At 31.3% G+C, this 26,322-nt stretch overlaps 3 protein-coding genes and 3 long non-coding RNA genes across 6 annotated transcripts; 3 read left to right on the top strand and 3 right to left on the bottom strand.

Annotated features, from left to right (window-relative positions):
• The first annotated feature begins 644 nt into the window (after positions 1 to 644).
• Positions 645 to 1,231, top strand: LOC107362650 (uncharacterized). Its single transcript, XR_001568722.2, has 2 exons — positions 645 to 896; positions 975 to 1,231. It is a non-coding gene; the product is annotated as an uncharacterized LOC107362650 (long non-coding RNA).
• Positions 1,232 to 3,283: 2,052 nt separating this feature from the next.
• LOC107367364 (uncharacterized) lies at positions 3,284 to 12,949 on the top strand. Its single transcript, XM_015935068.3, has 4 exons — positions 3,284 to 5,992; positions 6,301 to 6,399; positions 12,478 to 12,603; positions 12,813 to 12,949. The coding sequence occupies exons 1-4, from the start codon at positions 3,958 to 3,960 to the stop codon at positions 12,947 to 12,949; spliced, it is 2,397 nt and encodes a 798-aa protein (XP_015790554.2). The 5' UTR covers positions 3,284 to 3,957.
• Positions 5,996 to 6,635, bottom strand: LOC149093943 (uncharacterized). Its single transcript, XR_016198943.1, has 3 exons — positions 6,496 to 6,635; positions 6,246 to 6,368; positions 5,996 to 6,141 (listed from the first exon to the last, which is right to left on the bottom strand). It is a non-coding gene; the product is annotated as an uncharacterized LOC149093943 (long non-coding RNA).
• Positions 9,239 to 12,901, bottom strand: LOC107367375 (uncharacterized). The gene is made up of 8 exons (XR_016198942.1): positions 12,765 to 12,901; positions 12,409 to 12,612; positions 11,818 to 12,334; positions 11,399 to 11,554; positions 10,698 to 11,256; positions 10,533 to 10,593; positions 9,668 to 9,856; positions 9,239 to 9,603 (listed from the first exon to the last, which is right to left on the bottom strand). It is a non-coding gene; the product is annotated as an uncharacterized LOC107367375 (long non-coding RNA).
• A 3,574-nt stretch (positions 12,950 to 16,523) lies between the features above and the next one.
• On the top strand, positions 16,524 to 18,679 carry LOC107367474 (mitochondrial outer membrane protein SLC25A46). Its single transcript, XM_015935177.3, has 5 exons — positions 16,524 to 16,711; positions 17,016 to 17,211; positions 17,282 to 17,460; positions 17,638 to 18,006; positions 18,147 to 18,679. Exons 1-5 carry the CDS (start codon positions 16,626 to 16,628, stop codon positions 18,373 to 18,375), a joined length of 1,059 nt encoding a protein of 352 aa, XP_015790663.1. The 5' UTR covers positions 16,524 to 16,625; the 3' UTR covers positions 18,376 to 18,679.
• On the bottom strand, positions 18,676 to 25,696 carry LOC107367462 (sodium- and chloride-dependent GABA transporter 1). Its single transcript, XM_015935165.3, has 9 exons — positions 25,188 to 25,696; positions 24,230 to 24,462; positions 23,326 to 23,925; positions 22,872 to 22,918; positions 22,498 to 22,765; positions 22,204 to 22,307; positions 21,704 to 21,941; positions 19,831 to 20,334; positions 18,676 to 19,331 (listed from the first exon to the last, which is right to left on the bottom strand). The coding sequence occupies exons 2-9, from the start codon at positions 24,332 to 24,334 to the stop codon at positions 19,152 to 19,154; spliced, it is 2,046 nt and encodes a 681-aa protein (XP_015790651.2). The 5' UTR covers positions 24,335 to 24,462; positions 25,188 to 25,696; the 3' UTR covers positions 18,676 to 19,151.
• Between the last annotated feature and the right edge of the window lie 626 nt (positions 25,697 to 26,322).

The raw sequence follows: 26,322 nt of genomic DNA, 5'->3' as shown, positions 1-26,322 counted from the left end.
GAATTTATTTACTAGAGTTGAATAAAAAAGGGGATCCATACATTTACCTCAATAGATATGACCGTCCATTAAAGGAAAGGGGAAAGAAGAATAAAGCTCCAAAAAAATCCAAAATCGAAATATGCTTCCTGGTGGTTTTTTCACCGTCTTTCAGTTATTAAATTTTTGGCTTCGGTTCTTTGATTAGTAAGATGGGCCTCGATTAATTCATGATGTTGAGTAAAGCTACATATGATAAAATGAATGTATTATATAAGCATATGTTATCATGTTACCATGTTATCAGCTTATGTTAGATTCAAATGTCGATTCAAAACAAGTTTCAAATACAGTCCATTTATAAGTAGCTTGACCAGAAATTTTCTCAAAAAATTTACGACTCAGGTTTGCGTCAATGCAATTAAATTAGAACCAAGAACAATTAAAATTAACTTAATTTTCTTTAGCATACGTTAGTGCCTCCATCTAGCGATTACATAATGTAATTTGATAATAACTTGATAGAGTTTCATTTTTCGTCCAATTAGGAGACATTAAAATAGCCCTTTCTCTGTTTTCCCCTTGTAATAGCCCCGTGATTGGTAAAGCAATCTAGAAAAATCTAGCAAGAGTTACCCCAAAATTATACCTATTACTCTTTGATACCTTGTGTTTAGTCTGACAAGCCAAATATTTCGAGATTTTTTGAACTAAAAGTGAACAAATATGGTTACAATTACTATGCCACCATGTTGCTTTTTTGCTTTTGTAGCAAGTTTAGTTTTTACTATTCTTTGTTTTGTTTTTTTCCATCAACACTTGAAAAAGAGTACAACATTGTGTTTCAACGTAAAACTGGATGTTACTAATAGAAAGGTTTCGCAGGTCTTAAAGGTTTGAACAACCCTCTAACTAATGTAAGTTTATTGTATTCCTTTTGTGTTTTTGATATGATAATATTGTATTTTTCATTCTTTTAAATCATTTTCTTGCAGTAACTAAGGACGCCAACAAACCAAATTATCGACGATATTTAAATTAAAGACCAAAAAGATTCAGTTGTTACCATAAGCATCAAAATTCGATAATCAAAGCCTTCAAAGAAATGCTAAAATTCACATCCTACCCCTTCCGTTGTATTTTCCAAATGGTTGACCCAAACCATTCTACTGGTTGTTCTAATTTTGACAAAGTTAAGCTGTACTACATTTAAATACTCTAATACATTGATAAAAATTTCTATATATTCTTATATTATTGTCTTTTTTATTAATATTCATCATTTTTAAAATTCAAACTTGCCAGGCTCCTTAACAATTATCAACAAAATCCCGCGTAAACTTCAAAGCATGATACAAATACTTGGAACAGGCTATATGACCAGAAATTTTTGACTATTTATGGATGTTTACACATTGCTATTCTTTGCTTGCCTTATTTGAATCAACTGGCTACTCTTGATGCTACCGTCTGACCACATCACCAATAGATGAACTTTGTGTAATTCCTTACCTACAGTGAACATAGACACTTTAGTCATAGGTAACTAAAGAGGTTAAAATCACACTTTAATGCCTCAGCCTTAGTGTTTTACTATTAATACATTTCTGTTAGTTGCTAGTTTTCTTTACGGCTACTGTTATTGTTAGCTTTGAATTCAACATCTGTCCTGCTTATTAATTGTGATTATTATTGATTGTTGGTCTTTATACCGGTACAATCATCAGCAAGCAAGAAATACGAAAGTCACGCCACGGAAAAATTGAAGATTTAAATAAAGCAAAAATATTGTAAGATCATGTGCTGATCAGAAATGAAAAAGATATCAGTTGATCACGTTAGCTAAATTTAAAACCTTCGAGTCACTGAAATAGATGCTGATAGACTGACAAAAGACGGTATTCAGAGCAGTTCACTGGTCAATTGCAATTGAAGAGGAAACGAAGCCTTTCCTAAGCATCTTAATCATATGAAAGATATACTTATCTGATATTTCCTTCAAACGCATTGTTTCAGCTTGCTGTCCATTCGATTAACGAGATTTCCCTCAAAGATTAATGTCTAAATAAAATAAATGCCTATTCAAGACATTATTTTTAAATCGACAAATGTTCAAACATTAAAATAAAATCATTGTTTTAATGTTATTATATCATCTACAGATGCATATCAACAGAGTTAACAACTTCTTAACTGTGCATAAATTTTCAATAAATATTATCTGAAAATACTTTCATCTGAATAATCTGGTGGTCATTTGAATTTACTTTCTCCAAGAGCTCTTCCTGACTCACTTGTAAAGAAATGAGCTGACATTTTATTAATTACAGTCAGACGATCACTATTTTTAACAATAACTAGTCCAAATAAGTGTGTTTAATTGATTAAAATGAACTCATCATTTCATTATACAATTATCTTTCAGAAAAGATCAAGTTTAGCTCTCGAGACAATGATGTTCAACCTTTACTGGTCAAGCGTTTAGGATAAATCGAGAGTGGCTTTTATCCATTAAAGCCAATCATGTTTACACAAAAATGTCTTTACTTAATTAATCTTATTTTACTTCACCAGATTCATCTCGTTGATCAGCCAGGTAAATGAGATTACATTTGCATAAATACAAGTCTAAATTTGCTTTAGCAGAGCTCATGAATATTCAGCTAATTGTCCCTGTCATCAATAGCTCATTATTTAGCTGAAGATGTTCCCTTAATCTCACAATGGTTTTTCATATTCAATTTTTCACGCCACTTTTAATTCTGACCAATTAATCATAATAGGAAGATTAAAATCGTGATTGAATGTCCGATTGGTGAGGTCCGTTGATAGTGGTTAATTCATGTATTAATAATAACGGAGCTTTCAAGATTTACGCCACAAATCGTGGTTAATAAATTTAGTTTGACCAAAGAAAAAACGATTTCAGTTGCCTTATTGAGCAAAATGGCAATAAATCAATTGAATTGTATAACAATTTTGTATACATTTTTGTTGTATCCTCATTCACAATGAAAGAATGAAATAAATTGTAATTATTTTTGGTTTAACTGGAAAATTTAAATATCTGAACCTTTGATTCCTATTTGAGTAAACAGTCAATGGAATCAAAAAGATTACAAATTAACAATTTAATGAAAGAACTGTTATAATCAATAATTAACTTGCATAAATATATTTACACTTATTTCGGGAAAATCAATTGACATTATAAATGCATAAAAATGAAATTTTTTTTGTAAAAATCATACAAAAGTGAAAAGGCAATTCAATTTGAAATGAACAAATCGATAATCAATTGATTATTAATCATTTATTTGTTATTTAAATTAATTTTTTGCTACTCGCAAGAAAAAGATGGTTAATAAAATGTAAATTTTGATGATAAAATCAATCAGTGTTTCAATGGTTGGTCACAATTGAGTTTCATAAGACATAAAGATTCATTTGATTAAAAACAATTTCAAACGTTCATGAAGCTACAATATTATCATCAATATTATCGTTTACTGTTCACCATGTATGATGAAGATTACAATAATAAAGAAGATGGTAAATATGAAAAGGATGATGAGCAAAAACAAGAACAAGAAGTTGAGAGCGAAAGAGATGAAAAGAATCACTTTTTTTCTCATCTAAAAGGAGGGTTTGTTGTTATCATTATTCAGGCCAAATTTCAGCAACTAATATAGTCAAAATTTAGTGTATTGTGAGGAAATAAAGTGTTACATCTTCTGGTCATCTTCATCCTCCTCCTTTGCCTCCTGATCCGCCTTAAAAATCATCTTGAGCATCTTATTTTTCACTTAAGATAACATTCAACTTTCATCTTTAGTGACTTTTACTTATGAACATCAACAAAAACGGTTTCCATTCATTATCTTCTTCCTTTTTCACCGAGCTTCAAACCAATTACTTTTCCATCATTGAAGTATCCAAATTTCATTCGTCTTTAGCAAACTCGTAATCAAATTAGCCATGTTTCTACAGGCAACTTTCTTTATATCCTTTGTGTCTTTAGTCCATTGTGTTTCTCATTCAATTAACCTGCCAAGTAAACGACCCTGGACTCCACTGCCAGTGTCTCACAGTCGACAAGTCAATCACCAGGCTTCTTCATCACCTTTGGTATTGCCTTCTTCGCCATCTTCAACCGTCTATTTGCCTGAGAAAAAATCATCAGATGTGACTTTTGAAACGAACGGCAAAACTTATTCCATTGAGAGTTCTCATTTTCCCACACCGATAATTGAACATCATCCAAATGGAGCCACGGTTGGACTTGATTTGCCAGACTCAAATATTCGATTATTGCTTGATATTGATCAACTCGGAGGAAAGCCAGTAGCTCAACATATTGGATTGAAGGTTGTTGAGAAAAATAAAAAGAAGCAATCTCAACAATCAACTGATCACAAATCTGAAGCTGTTAAAATGAATCATCGACAAACTCTGACCAGCAATTCCGGCAGTTCCATCAATTCAAACAGCTATGGCTCTTCGGCAGCATCAACATCGCAAAACCATCAGCCACAAAAAGGTTCATTGACTGCATCATCGTCACCTCAGTTAACAACGGTTAGTCGATCATCAAAAATTGTTTCAATTCCCATTTCAACCAATTACAAGATTGGCTATATACGAAGCAATGATCTTCATTCAGCCATTCATCACCAAATTGTCCATGGTAAAGGTGGTAATCAAGTTAGTGTTTTATCTGCCAATTATGCAAATCAACTTTTACACAACCATCATCGAGTTAATCCATCAACCTTCGAGTCAAATGTTTTAAATAAAGATAAATCAAATCAAGGAGGCTTTACCAGTCCAAGATTAGAGCAAGGCAGCTTTAAACCAATTGAGAGTTATTCAAATCAGATGAATAAATTTGATGGTCAAGTAAAGATCAATAACACAAATAGTTCAATAAAAAGGTTAAATATTGTTTCAACAAGTAAAGTAGCTTTGAGTTCACCAGTCGCTGCTATTAAGAGTAAAGCTCGAATTAATGGACCTCGTGAAACTGAGCAAATCAAGGAATCACTCCAACAGCAACAGGTCAATGATGAGCAAATCAATCAAAATGATTTCAATGAATCTGATATGCAAATTAAATTTGATACACCAACCACTATTTCAACAAATTCGAGGAACCAACGATCACCAAAAAAATTGGACAAATTTGAAGATGTAAGTGAACCAACATCAACACTGAACTCTGGTTCTTCCTTAGATACTTCCAATGACATTTCAAACGCAGATCAAGGTTTTGACAATGATGATGACGATGAAAACAATGGTGAGAGTGAAAACATAACCGAAGACTTTAATTCCAGAATTAATAATCATAAACAGGATGAAAACAAATCAGCATTCGATAGTGAAGTGATTGGTAAATTAACTTCAGTCACAAATCCACCAGTAAATATCAATTCAAAATTAATGCGAGGCTCGTTTAGCTGTGAAACAATTACTGAATCTTTCACTTCTTCAACTGATTCATCTCTCGATTCAATTGCTCGTTCCCTTGGAGCTGATATGCTATTAAACTTGATTCCAAGTTCCCAATCAATTTTACAAACCCTCATTGATGCATCAACCTCAGGTTATACATTGTTTTTACCAAGCAACGAAGCATTAGCCAAATTACCATCGACATTGATCAACCGTTGGAAATCGGATTCAACCGCTTTAAACACACTATGGTCCAGTCATTTTATAGATAGTCAGATAACATTGGAAAATCTTAAATCAATGAATGAAGTGTCACTGAAATCAGGTTCAAATCAGCTTCAATTTGGCATTTTCCGAAATGAAACTTATACAGTAAACGGTCAACCCATTTCAATTGGTAATCAAAGAGCACCAAATAACGGTATAATCCATGTTATTGAGGGTGTCCTTTATCCATCAGCTGATAAAGATATCATGACAACTTTAAAGGTTTGCAATAAATTTGACGGTTTTGTGACTCTTGCAATGGGAACTGGATTAGCATCAGTTTTGTCCAGAGGTAAGAACCGTTTAAACTCTTTTCCTTTCGGTTCCTTTCAGTTCCGAAATCCATTGTTTCAAATCGATTTCCTTATTGGCCTTGACTTTCTCCATTGATCATTGTTGACGCTTAACCAGATCCAGGTTAGCTTCACATTTTGGGCCAGTCTAATCAATCAAATGGAAGCATAACAAAAAGTGAATAATAGAGATGACCAACATTAATCAAAAATCTGTCATACCAATTGTTGTTATCATATTATATACATTACATTAATATCGTCCTTAATTTTTGATTTTCCATTCTTGATTATTATCCTTTATTAGGTGGACCTTACACGGTTTTTGTTCCAAGCAATGAGGCTCTTCAAAAGATTCCTGAAAAAGATTTGCAACTTGTAAGAAGCAATATGACAGCTTTGAAAGGTAAGATTATTTCTTTCATCATATTTCAGGTTGGTGATTAACACACAACTTACACACTAATATAACAAAGAAAAAAATAGATTGATTAGCAATTACCTTTAACAATAATCCAATAGTAAAGATTATACAAGAAGCTTTCTTTATCCTGTTCGTTAAAGCTTACTGACATTGTATAATTAAACAGACTCATAGACGTCAAAATAACATGATATTAGTAGGAGATGAATTGATCATCAATAGAAAGGAAAAGATGCTGAGTTTTAATGATGTTGATGTTTATTATTATTATAAGTATAATAATAATGTTTTATCAACATCATCACTTGTTGATTGACAGTTTTAACATTTTTTTTCTCATTTTTCACATCATCCAACTTGCTGGAAAAGGTTTCCATTGATGGTTTCAGATACAAATCATCACCATTATCATTCCCTTGTCACGTTCATGAGTCTGTTATAATCAGAAATGAAATGAAAATTAGTGAAATTCGACTTGATGAGAAGCTTTTTCTCTCTCTCTTCATATTTTTCATACTTACTCTTTATTTTTATCAAGGTGAGAATAATGATTATATTGGTTAATCGGATAATCATGATTCAACAAGTTTTCTCATCAATAGATTAAAGTGTTGATCTGATTCACGGCTTAAAACGCCAACATAAACAAGCTGATGAAAACATCAAAGTAGGAAAAAATTATGATGTTAAGGTGAATGATGAGGATAAAATATACTTTAAGGAAAAAATCTCTAGACGATTATCAGTAAAATAAAGCTTCTCACATCATGATTGATGTTGATTTGGTGTTATTATGGGTAAAGAGTTAAAATATCACCCAATTTTGACAATAATCTCAGCAATATTGCACGAAATGAACCAGATTTGGGTTTATGACAAGAAAGACTAAACCTGGTTATATCGAGATTCAATTGATCATCATTTTCATCATTCATCATCTAAACATTGGCAATTTGATAGGGTTAAATAAATTATTTAAATGGTTACCTAAACATTTGATCATATAAAAGGTTTATCAAATGGGAAAATGTTAATACGTAAAGTTAATCGAAAATTTACTTTTTACAATTAGATTGTTGATATAAATAGATTGTTTGGTAACTTTTAAGGCCACTAAATATTAAATCTATCATTTGAGTTTTCCATTGAAGATGATTTACCATTCATTGTCATTATTATGATTATTATTATTTCTTGTAGCCTCTTCCTTATCATCAAAATTTCATTGTTATTATAATGGTTATCATTATTAATAGTTGATCTGATTACAGTTTATGTTCAGTAAATATTGAAATGTTTACTGGACTGTAAAGTCATCTGTTACAAGTAGGTAGATCAAGTTGAATTGTTAGCATTTTGGCAAATTAATTTAATATCACAAATGAATTGAATTGTAAGGGTGGAAATTATTTTAATTTTTTGATTAACATTTCATCCTTTAACTCCTGACTGCAAGTAATCAACTTAAAATTAATTTTTAACTCTTTTTTTGTTTTTACTCATTAATATTGGAAAAGATTTTTCCCAATGTTATGAATTACATTTATACTGATGAATTATCATCAATGAAAACTCAATTTTACTGTAATTTGATTGTAGGCAGATTAATTTATATCTGTTCAAGTTTCAGCAAACGTTTGAATACTTTTTGTTGTTTTTCATTTCAAATGTTTGAGAAATGTTGATTAACAGTTGATTTGTCTGATTACATTAAATTTTCATCAAAATTACGTCTAATTTTGGCTTAGTTGGTCTTAAGGGTTGGCCAAGGAAACAAATATACAAACATTTAAATAATATCAGTTGAAATATTTGTAGTTGTAAATAATTAAGGATAAGAGGATAAAAGCTCAATAGGTTATTAAGCCTCATCGGGTAGATGATGATCTTTAGATGATGATGAAAAAGATGATCTTCAATACAAAAGAATTGTAATTAAGGAGATTCTTATAATGTAATTAGGGAAATCATAACTACCATTAAAAATGATGCTTAATGTAAATTTAGCTTCAAGTTTGTATGAAGAAGCCTCTTGACTCAATCAAATGATTTGAAAATCAAATGATTTGAAAATCAAAAGTTATCATGTTTTTATGCTTTCTCCTTTCAATGTTAATCCTGGTTTCTTGGTTAACTGGTTGACTATTGACTGTAATCGAGTACATTGACCAACATTGCCATTCTAATGTCCAGTTGATCTGAAAAGTAAACAAGAAAAGATTATTTAAACTGATATCAAAGGTTAACGATTGATGAATGAACAATCAGAATATATTATTTTACTCAATAAACATTTGTGACTGATAGTGTTTGACAAAATAAATGATTAAAATGGCGCAAAAAATAGCGTAACTTCAACTATTAATTTGATTCCAAAACAGTTATAAACAATTGAAGGGTAAAAATCAATTTATCTTCCTTTGTTATTCATCTAATTGATATGATTTTACTTGTTGAGGTCAGTTGTTAGACTAAATGATTGAATGATTTAAGAAATTAAACTGAAATCTATTTTAAGTCATGATCATTTGAAGGGTTTACTGAAACAGCAATTTAACAAGCTCACAAAAACATAAGATTACTTGAAACAATTTAACTCATCTTTAACCATTAACATTAATTCATTAGACTTTTTTATAACATCAGTTATCGGTCTTACAGTCAATGTATCATCTTAAATATTTACTGAATCTGTTGACTTCAATTGTTAGGTTTACCTATTTATTAATATCTTTTAGGTTGTTAATATTTTGGATTAGGTTGTTACCGGTAAAAATGAAGGTGAATGATGTTCAATGTGAATGATTGGCGTAACTAAAGATACAACATTAACTTCTAGGGAGGTTAATTTAATCACTATTTACAGAACAAAGTTGACCATTAACACATGGAGAAGTTGATTAATTTGAAAATTTATCAAAAAATCGTTACGGTTCAATCGGTACAATCATCAATTGACAGTTGGAGTTTAGTAAATCATCGAAGCTTCATATTGTCTAAATTTTTCAAAATCTTTGCAACCACCAACACTATCCGATTTTAACGTTTCAAATTTATCTTGACATAATTACCAGATTATTTAAATCATCCCAATTTATAGTGAGTAAATACAGGATAATAAAAGATTTTGAGTTTAAAATCTGTTCTTTAACAAGTCCAATCAACAATTATGGTGTACACAAGTAACTGAAATAAGAAAAATAAGAACAAATCAGTGACTACAGTTAATGGTAATTTAGATGGTATTTACCTTACCAAAAGGGATTAAACATTCAACAGGTTGATATTTATGGCATTTTGATTTCATCCTTCAAAATAGATTAAATTTAATTCACTTGATTGTGGATTAGGGGTTGAGCTTTTCATTGTTTTCATCGCTGCTACCTCTATTAATACAGTGTACGTCCAAACCAATAGTACATCACTTTTGCTGATTGACCTACAGAAAGTGAGAAATAATAAAATGACAAATGATATGCAGGGCTCCGGATTCAGTTAAACAACGATTATCTGGTCACAAAAAGAGCGAATAAAACAGTTAATAGAATGATAATAAATTATTATGCGAAATTTAGTTCGCTTAATTTAAAAATAAGGTTCAGTTGTAATGAAAAATTTAAATTATGGACGGTGAATCAGTTGATTATAAGCCCGTAATTCAATGATTTTCAATAATAATTAGATGCGAAAGGATAAATTTTAGGTTACTTGTTTAGATTACAATTGAACTTGTGATTATGATGGTGATGATAAAGATAAAAAAAGGTCCACCATTTGTTTAAAGCGGTGCAAGGTTAGTGAGAATAACAATTCAATGTATAATCAGAAACAATTTAGGGTGAAATCGATGCCAATCCAAATAATCATGATTATCAATCTACCTTCACACTGAACTGAGCTTTTCAGATGAAAATTTCAGTGAAATAAGAAAGGATGAAGAGAAGGTCTTTTTAAGGTAAATAAAGCAATTGAATAATTTCCATTGTTACCATTCAACTGTTGAATTACTTTAAATATGATTATTGTTATTATAATAACGAAAGCTCATTGAATTACAATTACGGCCCTTAAATTGAATGTTATTACAATTTATTGATGGACAAGTTTTAACTTACGGTAAGAAGCAGTAAAATGGCGTATATTGACCAAGCTTTTGATGTAAACCGTTTTTCATCCCTTATTGTATTATACATAATATAATTGAAACACCAACATGTAAGAAGCAAAGTTTGACTCCAAATTAATTTGATTTAACAAAAATTAAATGCATAAAATGTTACCTTTAAAGGTTAGATCAATATTTTTAGTAGCAGATGAACATTCGTGAACAATCAATGTTGATCGTGAAAGACGATTCTTTTGAATCCATATTTTCCACTTGTTTAAATTGAATATATTAACAGCTCAAATTAAATTTTGCCAAATCCAGAAGCGTCCAAAGTTCAAGAATAAATCGTGCAATTTAATTTTCGCTAATAAAATGATACTTTTTTAGCTCTTTTCCTTTCAATAGATCAGGTAGCCCATTTGTCCCGAAAAATAGTTTCGGCATAATCGAGTAAATGCTTCACTGTCATGTTGGTAGTAGTGGCAGTAGGCCACTTCATGCAAATAGTCCATTCTTGATTGTTGTGAGAGTTGATATTCACTTTACCACTATTGAATCCTTTTGTTTAAATTGAATATCCTCAAGTAAGAAACTTGTATAACTGAAGTGAAGTTGAAGAACTGTAAATTCCATTTCTTCTCTAAATCCTTTTTTAGATCTTTTTCCCATAATCCATCTACAATTCAATTCATGATTCAGTGTCATGTGATTGAGAGAGTTTGTTAAACAATCTAAAATGAAAAAAAAGTATAAAAAAGTGTTAGAATATATGAATTTCTAATTTAAGTGTGGGTCAGTTAGTAATTAGCCTTGAAGTGAATCAAATTAAATTAAATCCGGTTTGTTGTTAGGTTCATCAAAAAAGCAACTTACGGATGAGAATATGAAGAAACATACAATTTGAAATACTGTAAGTTGATTGTTGTTGAATAACAGTGTTTCCTATTAATATACATATTTGTTGGATCAAAACAAACCTTGATTACAATAAGTTGCAGTTTTGTGTGAGAAAGACAACTTCCGATAGTCCTGAGAAAAAGATGAGACAAATAACAATAGGCAGCAAAAAAGTATGAAGATGGCAAGAAGAAAGGGGAAAACAATTAGAAATGAGATGAAGACAAGAGGGGGGAGAGAGAAGGTAGACGATGAAGGGACAATTGAAGATGGTTTTAAGTTATCATCAAAACTGTTATGACTTTCCAAATCACAGGATGTTACCCTGAAGGCAAACTATTTGTGTACCTAAAGGATGTAATTTAGTTAAAATTCAAGCGAAAGTCATTTCTCACCACAATTCATGTATATCATGTAAGGCCAAGTAACGAGGACTGAATCACGAAATCACTTGCTCTTGTCAAATATCCATTTCTGGACTATTATCGTGATTTAATAGTGATCCGAGTTCATTATAAATCTGAACTAGTTGGATTTTAACGACTTTTTTCTTCTTCCGTCGCCAATTTCCTCATCAATTCATCTGATTAATTCACAATTTTGTAATTTATATTTGCGATCTTTAAATACACTCAAAACTCTCAAAAGTTGCAAAGAGACTTTTGAACGTGACAGAAAGAACTCCTTTTTTAAGCGATTTCTGGTGTCATTTGCGAACAATTGGTCCGTTACTGCAAGTTTTGAGATGTTTGAGTGTATAATACAATTTTGTATTCAATTTCCTTGCACCATTTCGTGACTTTTTCTTGAAAGCGACCACATCCTATTTTTGGATTTTATCACAGAGTTGTCCATTTGTGGTTTCATTAGGGGCAGCCTCAGCGGGAAAGCGTTTCCAGTTAAATATGAGAACTTTGAACAGATAAAAATGGATGAAAAATAATTTCAGTTAATTAAAAACAATCTATTGAATCTTTGATACTAACCGTGATACAAAAATAATAAATGAATTCTTTAATATTTCATTATTTGTTTCTTTATTGTGATCTCAACAGACATGCTGGCCTACCATGTTGTCCCTGGATTGTATTATAGTAGCCACTTGATGGACGGTCAATTTATCAATTCACTGCAATCATCACTTCCAATCAAGGTTGGGGTTAGAGTTGATCGCTGTTCAAGTAAGTAACCTGCTGGAGAGAAAGAGTAGTAAAATTGGATTACAAGTGTTATTTGATGAATTACTTTTTAAATGAAGCTACTTGCGTGTGTAACATTATTAATAGTTTTTCAGAAATACAGAAAAGAACTGGAATGAGGTTGATTCAAGTTTTAACTTTACCAATTGTTGTTAATACATATTTTGATCTCATTCCGACTTTCATAATAGGGCGCTTGGTGGAAGTTAACATGAGTCCAGTCTATGGAACAGATATACCAGCTTCAAATGGAGTCATCCACGTAATCGATTGGATTATCAAACCAAATGACAATGATTGGTGCGATGATGTAATATTTCCACGTTGAATAATTTCAATCCTTTTTTCGCCATTAATCTCTTGGTTCCAACTTGTCATCATTTTTCACAAAAAAATATCATTTTCATTATCGTCATCATCATCTCTATCATCAGTATTTTTACTACCTTTTTTTATTCCAAATTAGTCTCTTTTTGACTTACATTTCTTTTATAAGAAATATTTCATATTTTTTCATTTTCGATCTGTCCAACCATTTTGTTCATTCTGGAATAGAAGGATGAAATAAAAAAAAACAAAATTAAATTTAATTACGACAAAACAAAGCATGTTGTCAACTTACTTGATGATAACTCGGTTATAAACCAGTTTGATTCTTCCTCGTGTCACGAATGCCGTGTTTTGATACATAATGAACAAACAAATTACAATTAGTGGGCTAAATTTTTGCAACAGTTAATAAGCGAAAGTGGTGGTCAGTATGATGACGATCATCATTAAGATGACAGTGATAATAATAATACTCTAAAGCAGATAGAAGGAAAAAGGAGAGATTAGAAAAAGATGTTGACAAGAAAAATTTAGCAGAAAAAGAGGCAACATTTGAAAGGAAAAGCGGAAGAGGACACATGATTCAATAAATCTGTTATAAAATTAGAAGATTTAAATTGCTATCACAAGAGAACAAATAGCAGTACAATTAGCTTAAAACAATTGCGATTAAATTCAACATAACTGAGCTGAGTAAATAGTAATGACAATAACGAGTATAAAATGATCGCATGTTTGCTAGAAAATGGTCTCAATTAAGCAACGAGCCATTTCCTCATTTTCCTCATATTACTAATTAGTCTAACCATGTTAGTGTAAATTTATTTTACCATAGGCCATCACAGTTGGTCATTTGTTAATTAAAAATTAAAAATTGTCATTTCAAGTTAAACGCTTACACTTACCCAATGTAGCTGGTTTATGGTCAATATCTTATGGGTTGTTCCAAGCCGTTACATTTTAAATTGGTCACATCTAATTGCAAATTTGTTAATTAAGGCAGAATAACATTTAACAAGATAATATAAAAAGTGAATGAAGAGCAATGTAAAAGAGCAATGTAAACAAGTAAACAATTAAATAAAAATCAGATTAGTCGAAAGACCGTTGGCTGTTGACAGAGTCTATAGAAAGAGACTTGACATTTTAAGCTTTTTTTCTTTTCTATTCCAAGCAAGTTGAAAGCTTTTTTTTGAACCATATTAATCATTCAAAGTGGAGCGACCTATTGTATCAACTACATAAGCTTATTAATTGAACAATTTTTCTTTCTTGTTTTGGTTACTGTTATTTTTTTTTGTTTTTTCTTGTTATTGTTTCTGTTATTTTACCTTACTTTTCAGATTGCTGATCAACAAACACTGGTTATTCTTGTTGGAGTTTTCGCAGCTAAATTGAACCATCTCTTTTGATAATTCCTATGGATGAATCTAAACCAATATTGCCAAACTGGCCTTTCAAAGGTTCACCCATATCATCAACATCGTCTTCGTGTTCATCCACCTCAACTAAGCCAGTTTTACCAACTGAGCAAACTAAACTGCCCGTCAAACAGCGTGTTGTTTTTCCTAGTGATCGTACTAATACATCTTTTGGTACATACAGTGACAATATAAACAACAACAAAAGCAACAAATTTTTTCCTAATAACTACAATAAGAACAAAAATAACGATGTTAAAGTTAAAAAACATGATCCTGATATCGATGATAAGCAAGAGTTAAGAGATGGCTGGGAATTTGACAGTCAACATTATCGTAATCCAAGTCCACCGATTGCTGAAAGAATCAGCAAACCCGAAAATTTTCAGAAGAGACGACAAGACTATTCTAACCGTTACAATGATAGACGGAATCATTCCAATAATAATCACCGGGGTAATGGTTTCAATAATTACGCTAATAGATCAAATCATAAGTCCAACGGCGATTATATACCGGATAAGAGACGAAGAAATGACTCGTCTGAAACTAATGATACCTTTGACATAGACTGGTCTGATTGTAATTCTACAACAACAAATAGGACATTCAACAAAGCAACGGCAGCTACACAGACATCTCCTAAAGTTCAACATCAAGCGACACAATCTAGCCAAGATTGTTACACACCAAATCTTGGACCAAAGAAAACAACCAAGGATGCAATACTAATTGATAGCTGGGTTAGATCCCTGCTCGGTAATAACATATCATATAATCAAGATAATGGTCAATCAAATAAAAATATTTTCAGTGCTGATGCTGGTGTCAGAGGTGATTCAAATATTAAAAATGGCAATTCAAGTCGTGCTAACATTGATCCTGCAACAGAAGATTATTGGGCTGCTGAATTGAAAGATAAGGCCCAAGTCAGTTCTCCAAAAATGGACAAACCTTCAGTTTTTACTAGATTAGGAAAACCTACAGTTTGTGAATCAGACAACTTCACATCACCAGAAACACATTTCCAGACGGTAAAACAGCTTTACCCTGAAAAAAATCAGGCTGCTGTTATCAAACCATTATTTAATGATCCTCGCGTGAATCACAATTCAATGAAAACGCAGCTACCACAAGAGATTCCGCCATCTCATCAGCTTAAACAACCTCAAAAGTCTATGCCACCGCCAGTTATCTCCTCGCAATCGCAAAAGACAGCTGAGATTAATATAAGAGACCCGAGAATCAGAAAAAGACTCTGGGATGCAGTAACCAATGAGTCTTCGCTGCCTAAACGTCAAAACATTGAGACTCCATCGGACTCCATTCCATTAATTCCATTGATTCCTTTGGAACTTGTGGAAGAAGTTCATTCTTCGTGCCAAAAAACCAGTGACAAAAAACCATTAGTCATAGATTTATCATAATCTTTTTCAAAACCATCTCATACATTTTTGACTCTATTGAATAGCAATTTGTATAAAATATGCTATGAATATTGACTTTCCGATAGGATTGTTTAGTTTTGTTTTCAATACTGATAAGGCTTAAAATTCCGAAACTGAGACTAAACGAGTCGATCTCATCTTAAGTGCAATGATACTGTTAGAGAACTTTAAGTTATGGTTGCTTTTTTGCCAATCAATGCTTTTCTTGATAAGAATTTGAGTTTTCTTTTTTTGTAAGCATAAAAATTTTATCACAAATATGTGATAATATGAGTATATTAGTCGGTAACCTGTAAAAACTTGTAGCACTTTTGTTTTGATCATAAATTGAGTCAAATATTTACATTAAATACTTTGATATTCTCATTATTCTAAATATTTTTTTGTTTGTTAACACTTGCTCATCCACTTGTTAGTCTGATTTGTATTTTTCCCATTCAAGTCGATGAAAAAACTATGCCGCGAACCTTAAATCTATGATACTAAATGTATAAGCTGAAGTTTGATTGTTTAATCCATTTATGTAAATCTAATAATCGTTTGTCTAAATGGGAAATTTGTTTTTGTTTACCTCAGAATAATCATGTCAAAATATTAAATCCATTATTTAAGAACATTATTTTCGAAATTAGCGCTACTTTTGGCTTATTTCGAGGCGCACTTTTTAAATTTCTGTAACCATTGGTTACTGTTATTTTTTCTTGTTTGTTTCTTGTTTGTTTGATCTTGAGTAAATTCTGATAAACATTGTATTTATTGTTTTGTAATTTTGTATAAAAAGTCTTTTTTGATAGTCTCATCTGTAATGGACAGTAACGATTTTTCAACTGCTGGAACTAGTGATGGAAACTCATTTGCTTTCCGTTTTGATGCTAATGACCCATTTGATAGGTTAGTATTTTTGTGTCTTGCATCATTATTAAGGCTCGTTTTTGATAAATAAATTGTGTTTCATAGCTATAAGCATTAGTTTTTATTCACGTTACAAGTAGAAGCCTATTTTATGATTAATTTTTGCAAAAATACAAGAGGCTTAATCTAATTCCTTTCGTCCTGTTCTAATCAAACAAGCTGCATCTCTTTCGATAAATGTAAATCGAAGTATCTTGCAAGAATTATCTCTCCTTGATGCTAAATATTTAATTTCTGAAACATTATATTGATCGTCAGTTTTAATTCGTCTCTCGATTTGCAGGATACCATCCTTTCAAAGTACACCTCGATGGACCAATAAAATGGATCATGATATTTCAAAAGTTCGATCCAGATCTTTTGGCTCAAATCACAGTGATCGAGAAGAAAAAATGACCTCTTATGTTGTTGACATTGTCAATTTACTGGCTGAACATGTTTTATTTCATCCATTGGTTGTTATCAGACGACAATGTCAGGTAAATTATTTGTTGTCATTATTGGAATATCGGGATAAATTTTTGCTTTAATATACTCTCTTTGCTACAGGTTACTCGGGCTTCCTACCGTTACCATTTAACTCCATTTTCAGTGATACCTTTAATGTACAGAATCAGATCCAATCAAGGTTCTGGAGCCTTGTGGAAAGGACTAACGAGTAACTTAATTGTTAAGGGATTGTATCTATCGTGTCAGTCATTTATTGCTGGTGTGTTAGGTACTGACGAGTAAGTGTTAAAATATTATGCTACTTTATGTTGCAAATTCTGAACGGAATCCTTTTCTCGCTTGAGAGTAATAATTTGTTAATTCTTTGATCTATATCTAATCACTTGCTAACAATTCTATACGCTATTCAATATGTTTATGATTTTTCTTATCAATTTTCTTTTTTTTGTTGACAGGAATCTCGTTTGTAGAGGAATCGCTTTCATTTTTGCTAGTCCATTTCTTTGCGCCAATTCAATTGAAATTGTACAGTCCACAATTGCTAGTGAAACTCCCGGCGTATTTGATTGTTTGAAAGAAGGCCTAGCCAGATTTACTCATTGGAATTCTACAGGAACACGACTATTACCTTTTTGGGTTCTTTGTATCCCAACAGCTGGTTACTATATTCTACACTATCAAATAAGTTCATGTATGATCGGGATATGTTGTGCTTTAGGCAAAACGAGAACGGATTCGAATTCTTACCGAGCTTCAATTTCAAGATTGATAGGATTATTTGCTGCTGATGTTATATTATATCCTCTTGACACTGTGATTCAAAGGTAAAGGACTATTTTTGTGCAATAGATCAAGCTCGATTCAAGCTTCAAAAATGCGCTAATTCGATATCATGTGCCCTTTTCTTGTATTCTGTAACCTTTCGATTATGCAAAATAATTAATGTATTTTTCTTTTCTCATAGACTTTATCTACAGGGAACTCGTACAATAATTGATAACATTGACACAGGCAACACTGTTTTACCTGTTATATCTGCATATGAAGGAGTGAAAGAATGTTTTCAGACAATCGTCAAGGAAGAAACTACATTGGGTCTATACAAAGGATTTGGAGCATTGGTATTGCAATTTTCCCTTCATTTCTTGTTATTGAATTTCACTCGTTCAATGTGTAAAAAGATTCTGGGCTAATTTAACTAGTTGACTTAACCATACAATGTACACTAGCTAAAAGTATTTAAAGCTTAATTAATTCAAACTAGAATTAAGTATTTCAAAATGTGATCGAAGACTGGCAATGGTTTCATTATTTCATCTAACTTGCAAAACTTGCATCAATCAATTTGTTTGATTTTCAAATGCTCACCTTTCATGTATATGCTTAGTCAGGTTTATTGAAACCAGACTCTATTCAACGTATTCATTAACCTATTGCTGACAAATGATTACATATATTTTATTTAAGATGTAATAAATTTCGAGATTTGGATATCAATTATAATATCATCATTTTCTTGTGTCTGTCAAATGTGATTTGATTTTAATGCTCAATTTGAAGGACATTTTTAAATTCAAGCGAATAGTAACATTCATTGTATTTATATATCGCTTTAACAATGATCTAAACATATAATCTATGGTCAAAAATATTAAAAAAAAGACATTATCGTCATCACAGCGATTACAAACCAATAAAAGTGATACAATAGCAACTTTGGCTTCAAGGTGGGAATATTTACAAAAATTGAGGAAATTCATGCACTTATTGTATTTCGTTTACAATGATCACGATCACAACCTTCGTAAAATTATTGGTTAATACAATTTCTAAAACCATTATCGAAGTTGATCATCAATCGAATGTTCCTTGTGAATAACAGATTGGACTAAGATTGGTTGAACTTGATCGTTCTTAGCTTGTCCCAACTGTGATTAGCCTTAATTGGAGGCTTGTGTGAAAAAATTATTTATGAAACTCCATTCATTGTGAAACCTTTCAGCTTAGCTGATTCCTTTTTTTCGTAAAATTCAGATCGAACTCCCATGAAAGCACTTCCAATGCCATTTTTCTTTGATTTCCAATCTCTTTTAGTCTCTGGATTTTGAGGTCCCCAATCTTCTGTCGTTTGATAGCTACTCTTGATTCTCTGAAAAGATACGAAAATAAAAATAAATCAATTAGAGTTTGACGAAAACCGTAAATAAAACCATTAAAAACACCTTTATTACAACTTTATATTTGAACAGATCAATTGAAAGCTGGTGTTTGTATTGCGAGAAATTTAATGAACACATCATTTGACATACACACTTGAAGATATTGTTCCCTAATCAAATTTAATTAAAATTTGTCAAAAAGTTAGACACATTGACGATGATAATGAGTGATGTGTCTCTTCACTTTAGAGTAGATTTCAACCTTTTCATGTTAAGTCATGTGAATTATGTCATCTTATACTGAAACTACAAATCGAATCACATAACAAAAGAAAATAATTTCCTCAATCGACTTCTTAATAACATCAATCAATAAACTACCGAGTCTGATTTAATTCGAGCATTCAATGAGAACGAAGTAAATTGATAGCATTCAATCAATCCATTGTAATAATATTTCCATAGAACGGAATTTCTATTGAAACTTACCTCTAACAATCCTGAACTTCCATCTTGTTTAATAATACTGTAAATAGCCCAAATAGGTATTTGACCAAGTATGGTGAGTGTAACTCCCCAGCCAACGACATCGGCCCACCAAGGAAAATCATAATTACCAAGTTTCAAAGGTTTATGGGTTGCAAGTGAATATATAGCAATAAAGGATAGCACCAGTGGAGAAGTCCAGGTCCAAGTCAACTTCCAGTACAGGCCAACACGACGGCCAAGCATATATTGAATGTCGTAGGCAAAATTTTTGAATCCATAAATCCACATAACGGCAATACATTCAACAACAGCAATGTAAACCAAAGGTAAACCACTTCCATAATAGTCCAGAATCTCAAAGACATATTTACCACCGCGTGTAACACAAGTTAAACCAACGAGAAAGCAAAATGTACCAAGGCCAAAACAACATGCTAACCGGTGTTTTCGTACAAAATGAAATTCATCACATAAACTGGTAATAATACTTTCCAAAAGAGCAAACTGCAACAAAAAGTCAAAACAAGATTAATTCAAGGAAACAAAGAAACAAAGAAACAAAGAGTTAATGTTGATCTCATGGTTTAACATTTATGATTCATCTTCTCTTCCCACTAACAACTGTAAGTTAAACTAACAGCCAATAGTTATTTTCATAGCGCATTGTTTAATTTTGCTTTTTTTAGCAACAAAAAATTGATTTATCAACACTGAAAGAATTAAAATAGATCTTTTACATCCTCAAGTTCATTGTCAACACATTGCATTGTATCCATCGTTTTATTTGATTATTTTTGAGATTCATTTCAAATCAATTTTGATTTGCTTTTTACTTTTGATAAATCTAGCAAAGTTCATAAAGATATCAACAGACAAATTGAACACTAATTGAATCAATTTACTTATTACTCCAGTACAATATTTAAATAACAAGAAGATGTTGAAAACCTTAAAGGCTCAACTCAATCAAAATCGGGTCATTTCGAGCCTCATATTTCGTCATAAATTTCAACATAATTTCATTTATGAAAAGAGTAATTGTAAATTGAATTAGAAGCCAAAAACATGAAACAGTCATTTGAAACTATTAAAAAATTAACATTAATGCTAACATTTCATCAACAAGCCTCATGATACAAGTTATTCAAAATTCAAGTTGATTCCAAATGAATTTGTCCTACACTTTTTTGTTCAAATACATATTAACACAGAAACTAACCTCAAAACAACTAAGCCTTACATCAACGGGTAAATCCAATGTCATACAATTTATGATAAAAAATGAGTATTTAACGCGCTTTTTACCAACCATTAACCACTTGTACCACTTGACTAATAAACCCACCCGAAGCCTTTAATCTATCAACACATCAATTGTTTTCAGGTATTAAATTGTGAAGTCATTTTCTTGTCAAAAATAAAAAATCTGACCATGTTTTAGTGAATTTGATCAAATAATGAAAAAATCATCAAAATAACAATGATAATAATGAATGAAAGCAAATCCCCTTTAACAATTCATTATGATACAAGATTGAGATAATCAAATAACAATTTACTTGTAGTCAGACAATGCAAGACAATTTCAACCTGACAAAGATTAAACATTTTTTGGTACTAAATTGAATTCAAATTGTACAATATTGTTAACTCTATGATTGGCAGTCCATCAATCCAAGTCATTTTTAATGATTGAATTGAACGATTGTTCAAGCTCACAATATTTATTTGAATGAAAAACTTGCACAGCTTTCGACCTACGCCCGAGTCAAAAAAAGGTTTAATTATAATTGTAAAGTAAAAGTAAAGTTAAACAACCCAATTTTGTGTTGGTTTGAGCATTGAAAAAGATTGAATCTTATTTTCAACTTACCTCTGAATCAAGACCCAGAATGAAAAGCATGGCAAAAAATGCCACTGACCATAATTCAGGAAATGGTAGACGGGAAAGCGCTTCTGGATAAATGACAAAAGCTAAACCAGGACCAGATTGTACCACATCTTTAACTTCAATACCAAGTTCATGAGCTAAAGCACCAAGAACTGAAAAAATGACCAAACCAGCAACTATGCTTGTTGTCGTATCCAGAACACTGACCACTATAGCATCACTAAACAAGTAAAAAGTTAATGTAAAAAGGATCAAATGTTAATAGTCTTTCTGGACAATCAACCATTTTTAATAACTTTTATTGATCTTAATGAATGATTGATTGAATTGAATGGAGCATTTCGATATTGACATTTAATCACTTGAAATTTGATACATTCAGTAATATATCATCTAGATTCACCTGAAAATGCATCTAAGTGCTTGAGATTTCAAGTTTTCAAGGATTTTCAGTCAAGGATTCAAGTTTATGAACAGCTTACCGAAAAACGTTGTGCCTAAAACCATTGTAACTGCTGTACATAATTAACGCTCCCATTGAGACGCCAAGTGAAAAAAACATTTGACTTGCTGCTGCCAGCCAAACCTGTAAATAAATTGAAACAAGTCGTTGATTAATTTTATCGAGTTTTGTATCATTTTTGTTTTACATTCAACAACATTGCCAAAAGGGTTGCCCATAAGTAATCATCTTGGTTTTATGTAAATTATGAATGAATAGCGAAAGCAAAGGAAAGTGCAAAGAAAATTTTTTGCAAAAGAAAAAAGAAAGTTACCTGAATAGATAACAATTTATCCCATGAAGGTGTAATGAAATATTTAACTCCTTCCCATGCACCGGTTCGCGTAAATCCAACGAGTAAAAGTGAAAACAAAATGAAATAAGGAAAAGTGGCTGCAAAATAAACCACTTTACCACTCGTTTTAACCCCTTTAACTAAACACAAAACTGTGATTAACCAGCTAATTGCAAGGCACATTGCAAGATCCCATTTGATTCCACCAAGGTTTTCAATTGAATCAGTTGATTCCAAAACTTTATTCCTACAAGTATCAGAAATTAAAAGATGTGTAAAATTGTGTTAAAATTTTTGTTTAAAGTGGAACAGCTAAATACAAATTGTAAAAGGCGATCGAATAGATAACTTACTCCCAAAAAATTTCACTTGATGATTTGGATCCTTCCCTGAAAGTGACCTGGAAAAATTCCAACAAAAAGAAAATTAGTAAATTAGAAAAATTTTAAAATTAAATTGCCAAAACTCATAACTCATAATTTAGCCCAATAAGTCTTAGCCTTATCCCTATTGATTGTCCATTAAAAATTTTGCATCAATAATCGTCTTTTGATTTTTCCTTTTTTCATCAATTTTACAAATTTTCCTTATTTTTTGTCGAAATTCACTCAAATTTTCAACTTGAGAATTATTTTTACCTTTGAAAACGATTTTTAAAACAAAGTTTTGGACCAGAAAACATGTCTTTATAAAAGTCAATCACAGTCTATCGATGAAGTTTGTATTGCAAATCGAGTGATTGGAAAAGGTCAAAGACTTGTTATCTTTATGAATAAAAATGTAATTTAAACAATCGAGTAAACTCACGTTTTCTGATCGAACCTGACAATTGGTTCCAGCAGCCCACTCGTGATCACAACTTGTCCAAGGTAGGCCATAACGGAAAACCGATCCAATAAAATAAAGAGCATAGGAAAGGACAACATTGTAAAAGATGCAAACACAAAGACAAACGGAAACCATTGCAGCACCAACACCTTTGGCAAGGGGACAACAAGACCAAATGGAAAGTGGACCTTTGGATACAAACTGGCCAATAGTCAGTTCCATAAAATACATTGGTTTACCTGCTAAGGTCAACATGATCAAGTAGGGAATAAGGAAAGCTCCGCCACCATTTTCATAAGCCAAGTAAGGGAAACGCCAAACATTACCAATACCAACCGATAGGCCAATACAGGAGAGTAAAAATTCCCACTTTGAGTCCCAGCGAGCTCTGCCCGTTTCATTTGTCGGGTTTGAAGGGTCACTCTCCATTTTATCAGTAACCGAGTCACCATTTGTTAACCGTTTTAACTGACTTGATGGTTGTGCTTCTCGCACAGTCTCATCATTTGTAGTGCCATTATGATGCTGGTTAAAGTTGTTATTGTATTTTTCCAGTTTATCATTGCGTATAATTTTTCCCTGTCAACATGCAAAGATAGTAAAAAATGAGTTTAATTTTTTTGCTGAAAATCCAGAAACATCAAAAGGTCAACATTCTAAATTTTAATAGAGATACGCTCTGATTTCAATTAAAATCTCAATTTAATCATGATTGTTAATTGAACCAAAGATCATCTTTACTCGGGAAAAAAACATTTGTTTCCAAAACCATTTAGTATCTTCTCATCTAACCTGTTCATTTTAAATTGGTGTCAATTAACAAGTATGAGCTTCGAAACAATAAAGATGCAAACCTTTCCTTCGTTCAGGTTAATCAACTTACCTCAGTTTCATGCATTTTACCCGAATGATCATGTTCTTTGTGAAAATCATCAGAATCATTTTTCTTTCTGGTTCCTGTACAGAACTCACTCGAGACCAAAGTCATCTTTAATTAACCAATTAATTGTTTTCTTGCCAACAGACTTAAGTTAATAATCTTTTCCTTTATGTTGACCAATTAATTTTGCCAATCAAGCAAACTCCAAAGAGCAATTAACTTTACCAATTTATAACCTATTAATAATAATGAGAAGAAGGATAATCAATTTGTGTACAATATTGAAACAATTTATTTTGTCTAATGTTAATCAAAATTATGTTTTGAATGATTTAAAATCAAATGGCACAATTGATCAACAGCTTTAATGACTTTTATAATCAACAGGAAATTTTTTAAATTAAAGTGAAACTTGAAAACATTGGATTCAATCAATTGAGATAACCTAATTACTCCAAGACTAACTGAAAAACATGAATGAATAAATTGTTTGGACAAATTGTGTGTAAAAACAAAAGTTAACCTTTATAATCAAATGCAAAATTGAAATAAATTGTTAATAATGAATCATTATTAATGATAATCAATAGCTATAATTGATACTTAGCAAGGTTACCAGGTAAACCTGTTTACTATTGAATTTTAATGATAATTCATGTGAATTGAAAGGATTGAGTTTGCAGAAATTAAATTAACAAAAATGAGTGAAATCTACAGTAGGAAAATCAAGGACAATTAAAAGTGAAATTAAGCTGAAAGATGATTTAGTTATTACAATAATTAAAACAGAAATCATTTTGAAAAGTGAACAATGAACAAAAAATACAACAATAATCACGAGTTGGAGTGAAAACTCACGAAGTCAATCACCAAGAAAAGGTAAAGGTGTTGATCATCTTTCAAAAGCAAGAAATGTTTGAAATCGATTTTCAAACGATAGACAAAAAAGAGTTCAACTTACATGGATGTTTGCCAATGTGTTAAGTGAGGTTACGACTAATCAGGTTGATGTTAAAGATGAAATGGTATGACTTGTAAATGATGTTGATAATGTGATGGAAACAAAGCAAGTTTTAAAAATCGTAGCTTTTGACCAATAAATTGGACCGTTGTGTTGGAATAGATAAATAAATTGAAATTTGAATATTTTTCAAAGTTGAATGAGCAAAACAATGTATAAAATTTGTTGTAAAGAGTTGCAAAAATAAAATTGCTGTTGAAATTAAAAATTTGTGATGGTCAAACCCACTCTGGTCCAAAACTGGATAATTAAAAAAACAGAGGAAAAAGAAAAATGTTCAACTTAATGTTCAACTAAAAAGAGTTGATAACAATTAAGATGGTCCAGTTTAATGGCTTAACGCTTTGTAACTCAAGAAAACCATTAAAATGAAGCGAAATTGTGAACCAACATTGAGTCACGTGTTTAACGTTCAAAGCAAAAAATAGCGCCATCTAATGACTGAAAAAGATTAAGCAATTGAATACTTTTTCTCAATCGCAATCATCCTCGAATAGAACCAACATTCAAAAGACCAAAACTTACTTTCATGAGACAAAAACTCGAGTTGAAGAGTTACTCTATTCAGAACGTAGATCATTTCGTTTTCTGTGAGTTACTTACTTTCTGATGCATCGAGGAATATTAGTTGAAATGTTACAATCTCCTGTGATTTACAATCTTTAGGGCTAAACCATCAATCTGAATCTGGACGATAGATCACGAAATTCAATCAAAATTCATCGTAAAAACTAATGTTAACTCTTTAATTCGAAAGTTTTTTTTCTTGTGCAAGTTTTGCTCATTTGAAAACCGGTTTTACTCTTTTGTAGAGAAGATCGACATGAGTATTTTCGTCGTATCGATATAAACCATATCGTTTACTTTATTCGAATATCCATTTATCGATAATTATCGATCAATTAATAAAATATTTTACGTGAATAACTTGATTAAATTAAGAAATTAATATGGCCGGGTGTGATTGAATTAGTTTAGTTTATCTTCATTTTTATTAACATACTCACGAACAGATTATGCGTTATATAATGAAAAATTGGTCCAAAACATTAGAGTCATGCCTTATTTCAATCGC

The sequence above is a fragment of the Tetranychus urticae genome, chromosome 2, assembly GCF_039701765.1.
Source record: "Tetranychus urticae isolate SD_2017Ah chromosome 2, NJAU_TeUrti_SD_1.0, whole genome shotgun sequence".
NCBI classification, from domain to species: Eukaryota; Metazoa; Arthropoda; class Arachnida; order Trombidiformes; family Tetranychidae; genus Tetranychus; species Tetranychus urticae.
The sequence above is the reverse complement of the archived record's forward strand: the minus strand, read 5'-3'. Positions and strand labels throughout refer to the sequence as shown.

Coding starts and splice junctions, on each gene's coding strand:
- LOC107367462 (XM_015935165.3), bottom strand. CDS start 24,334: ATGACTTTGGTCTCGAGTGAGTTCTGTACAGGAACCAGAAAGAAAAAT. Junction 23,926..24,229: donor GTAAAATGCATGAAACTGAG/GTAAGTTGATTA, acceptor GCATGTTGACAG/GGAAAAATTATACGCAATGA. Junction 22,919..23,325: donor GTCAGGTTCGATCAGAAAAC/GTGAGTTTACTC, acceptor GAATTTTTCCAG/GTCACTTTCAGGGAAGGATC.
- LOC107367364 (XM_015935068.3), top strand. CDS start 3,958: ATGTTTCTACAGGCAACTTTCTTTATATCCTTTGTGTCTTTAGTCCAT. Junction 5,993..6,300: donor AGCATCAGTTTTGTCCAGAG/GTAAGAACCGTT, acceptor ATCCTTTATTAG/GTGGACCTTACACGGTTTTT. Junction 6,400..12,477: donor CAATATGACAGCTTTGAAAG/GTAAGATTATTT, acceptor TGATCTCAACAG/ACATGCTGGCCTACCATGTT.
- LOC107367474 (XM_015935177.3), top strand. CDS start 16,626: ATGGACAGTAACGATTTTTCAACTGCTGGAACTAGTGATGGAAACTCA. Junction 17,212..17,281: donor TTATCAGACGACAATGTCAG/GTAAATTATTTG, acceptor TCTTTGCTACAG/GTTACTCGGGCTTCCTACCG. Junction 18,007..18,146: donor CTTGACACTGTGATTCAAAG/GTAAAGGACTAT, acceptor CTTTTCTCATAG/ACTTTATCTACAGGGAACTC.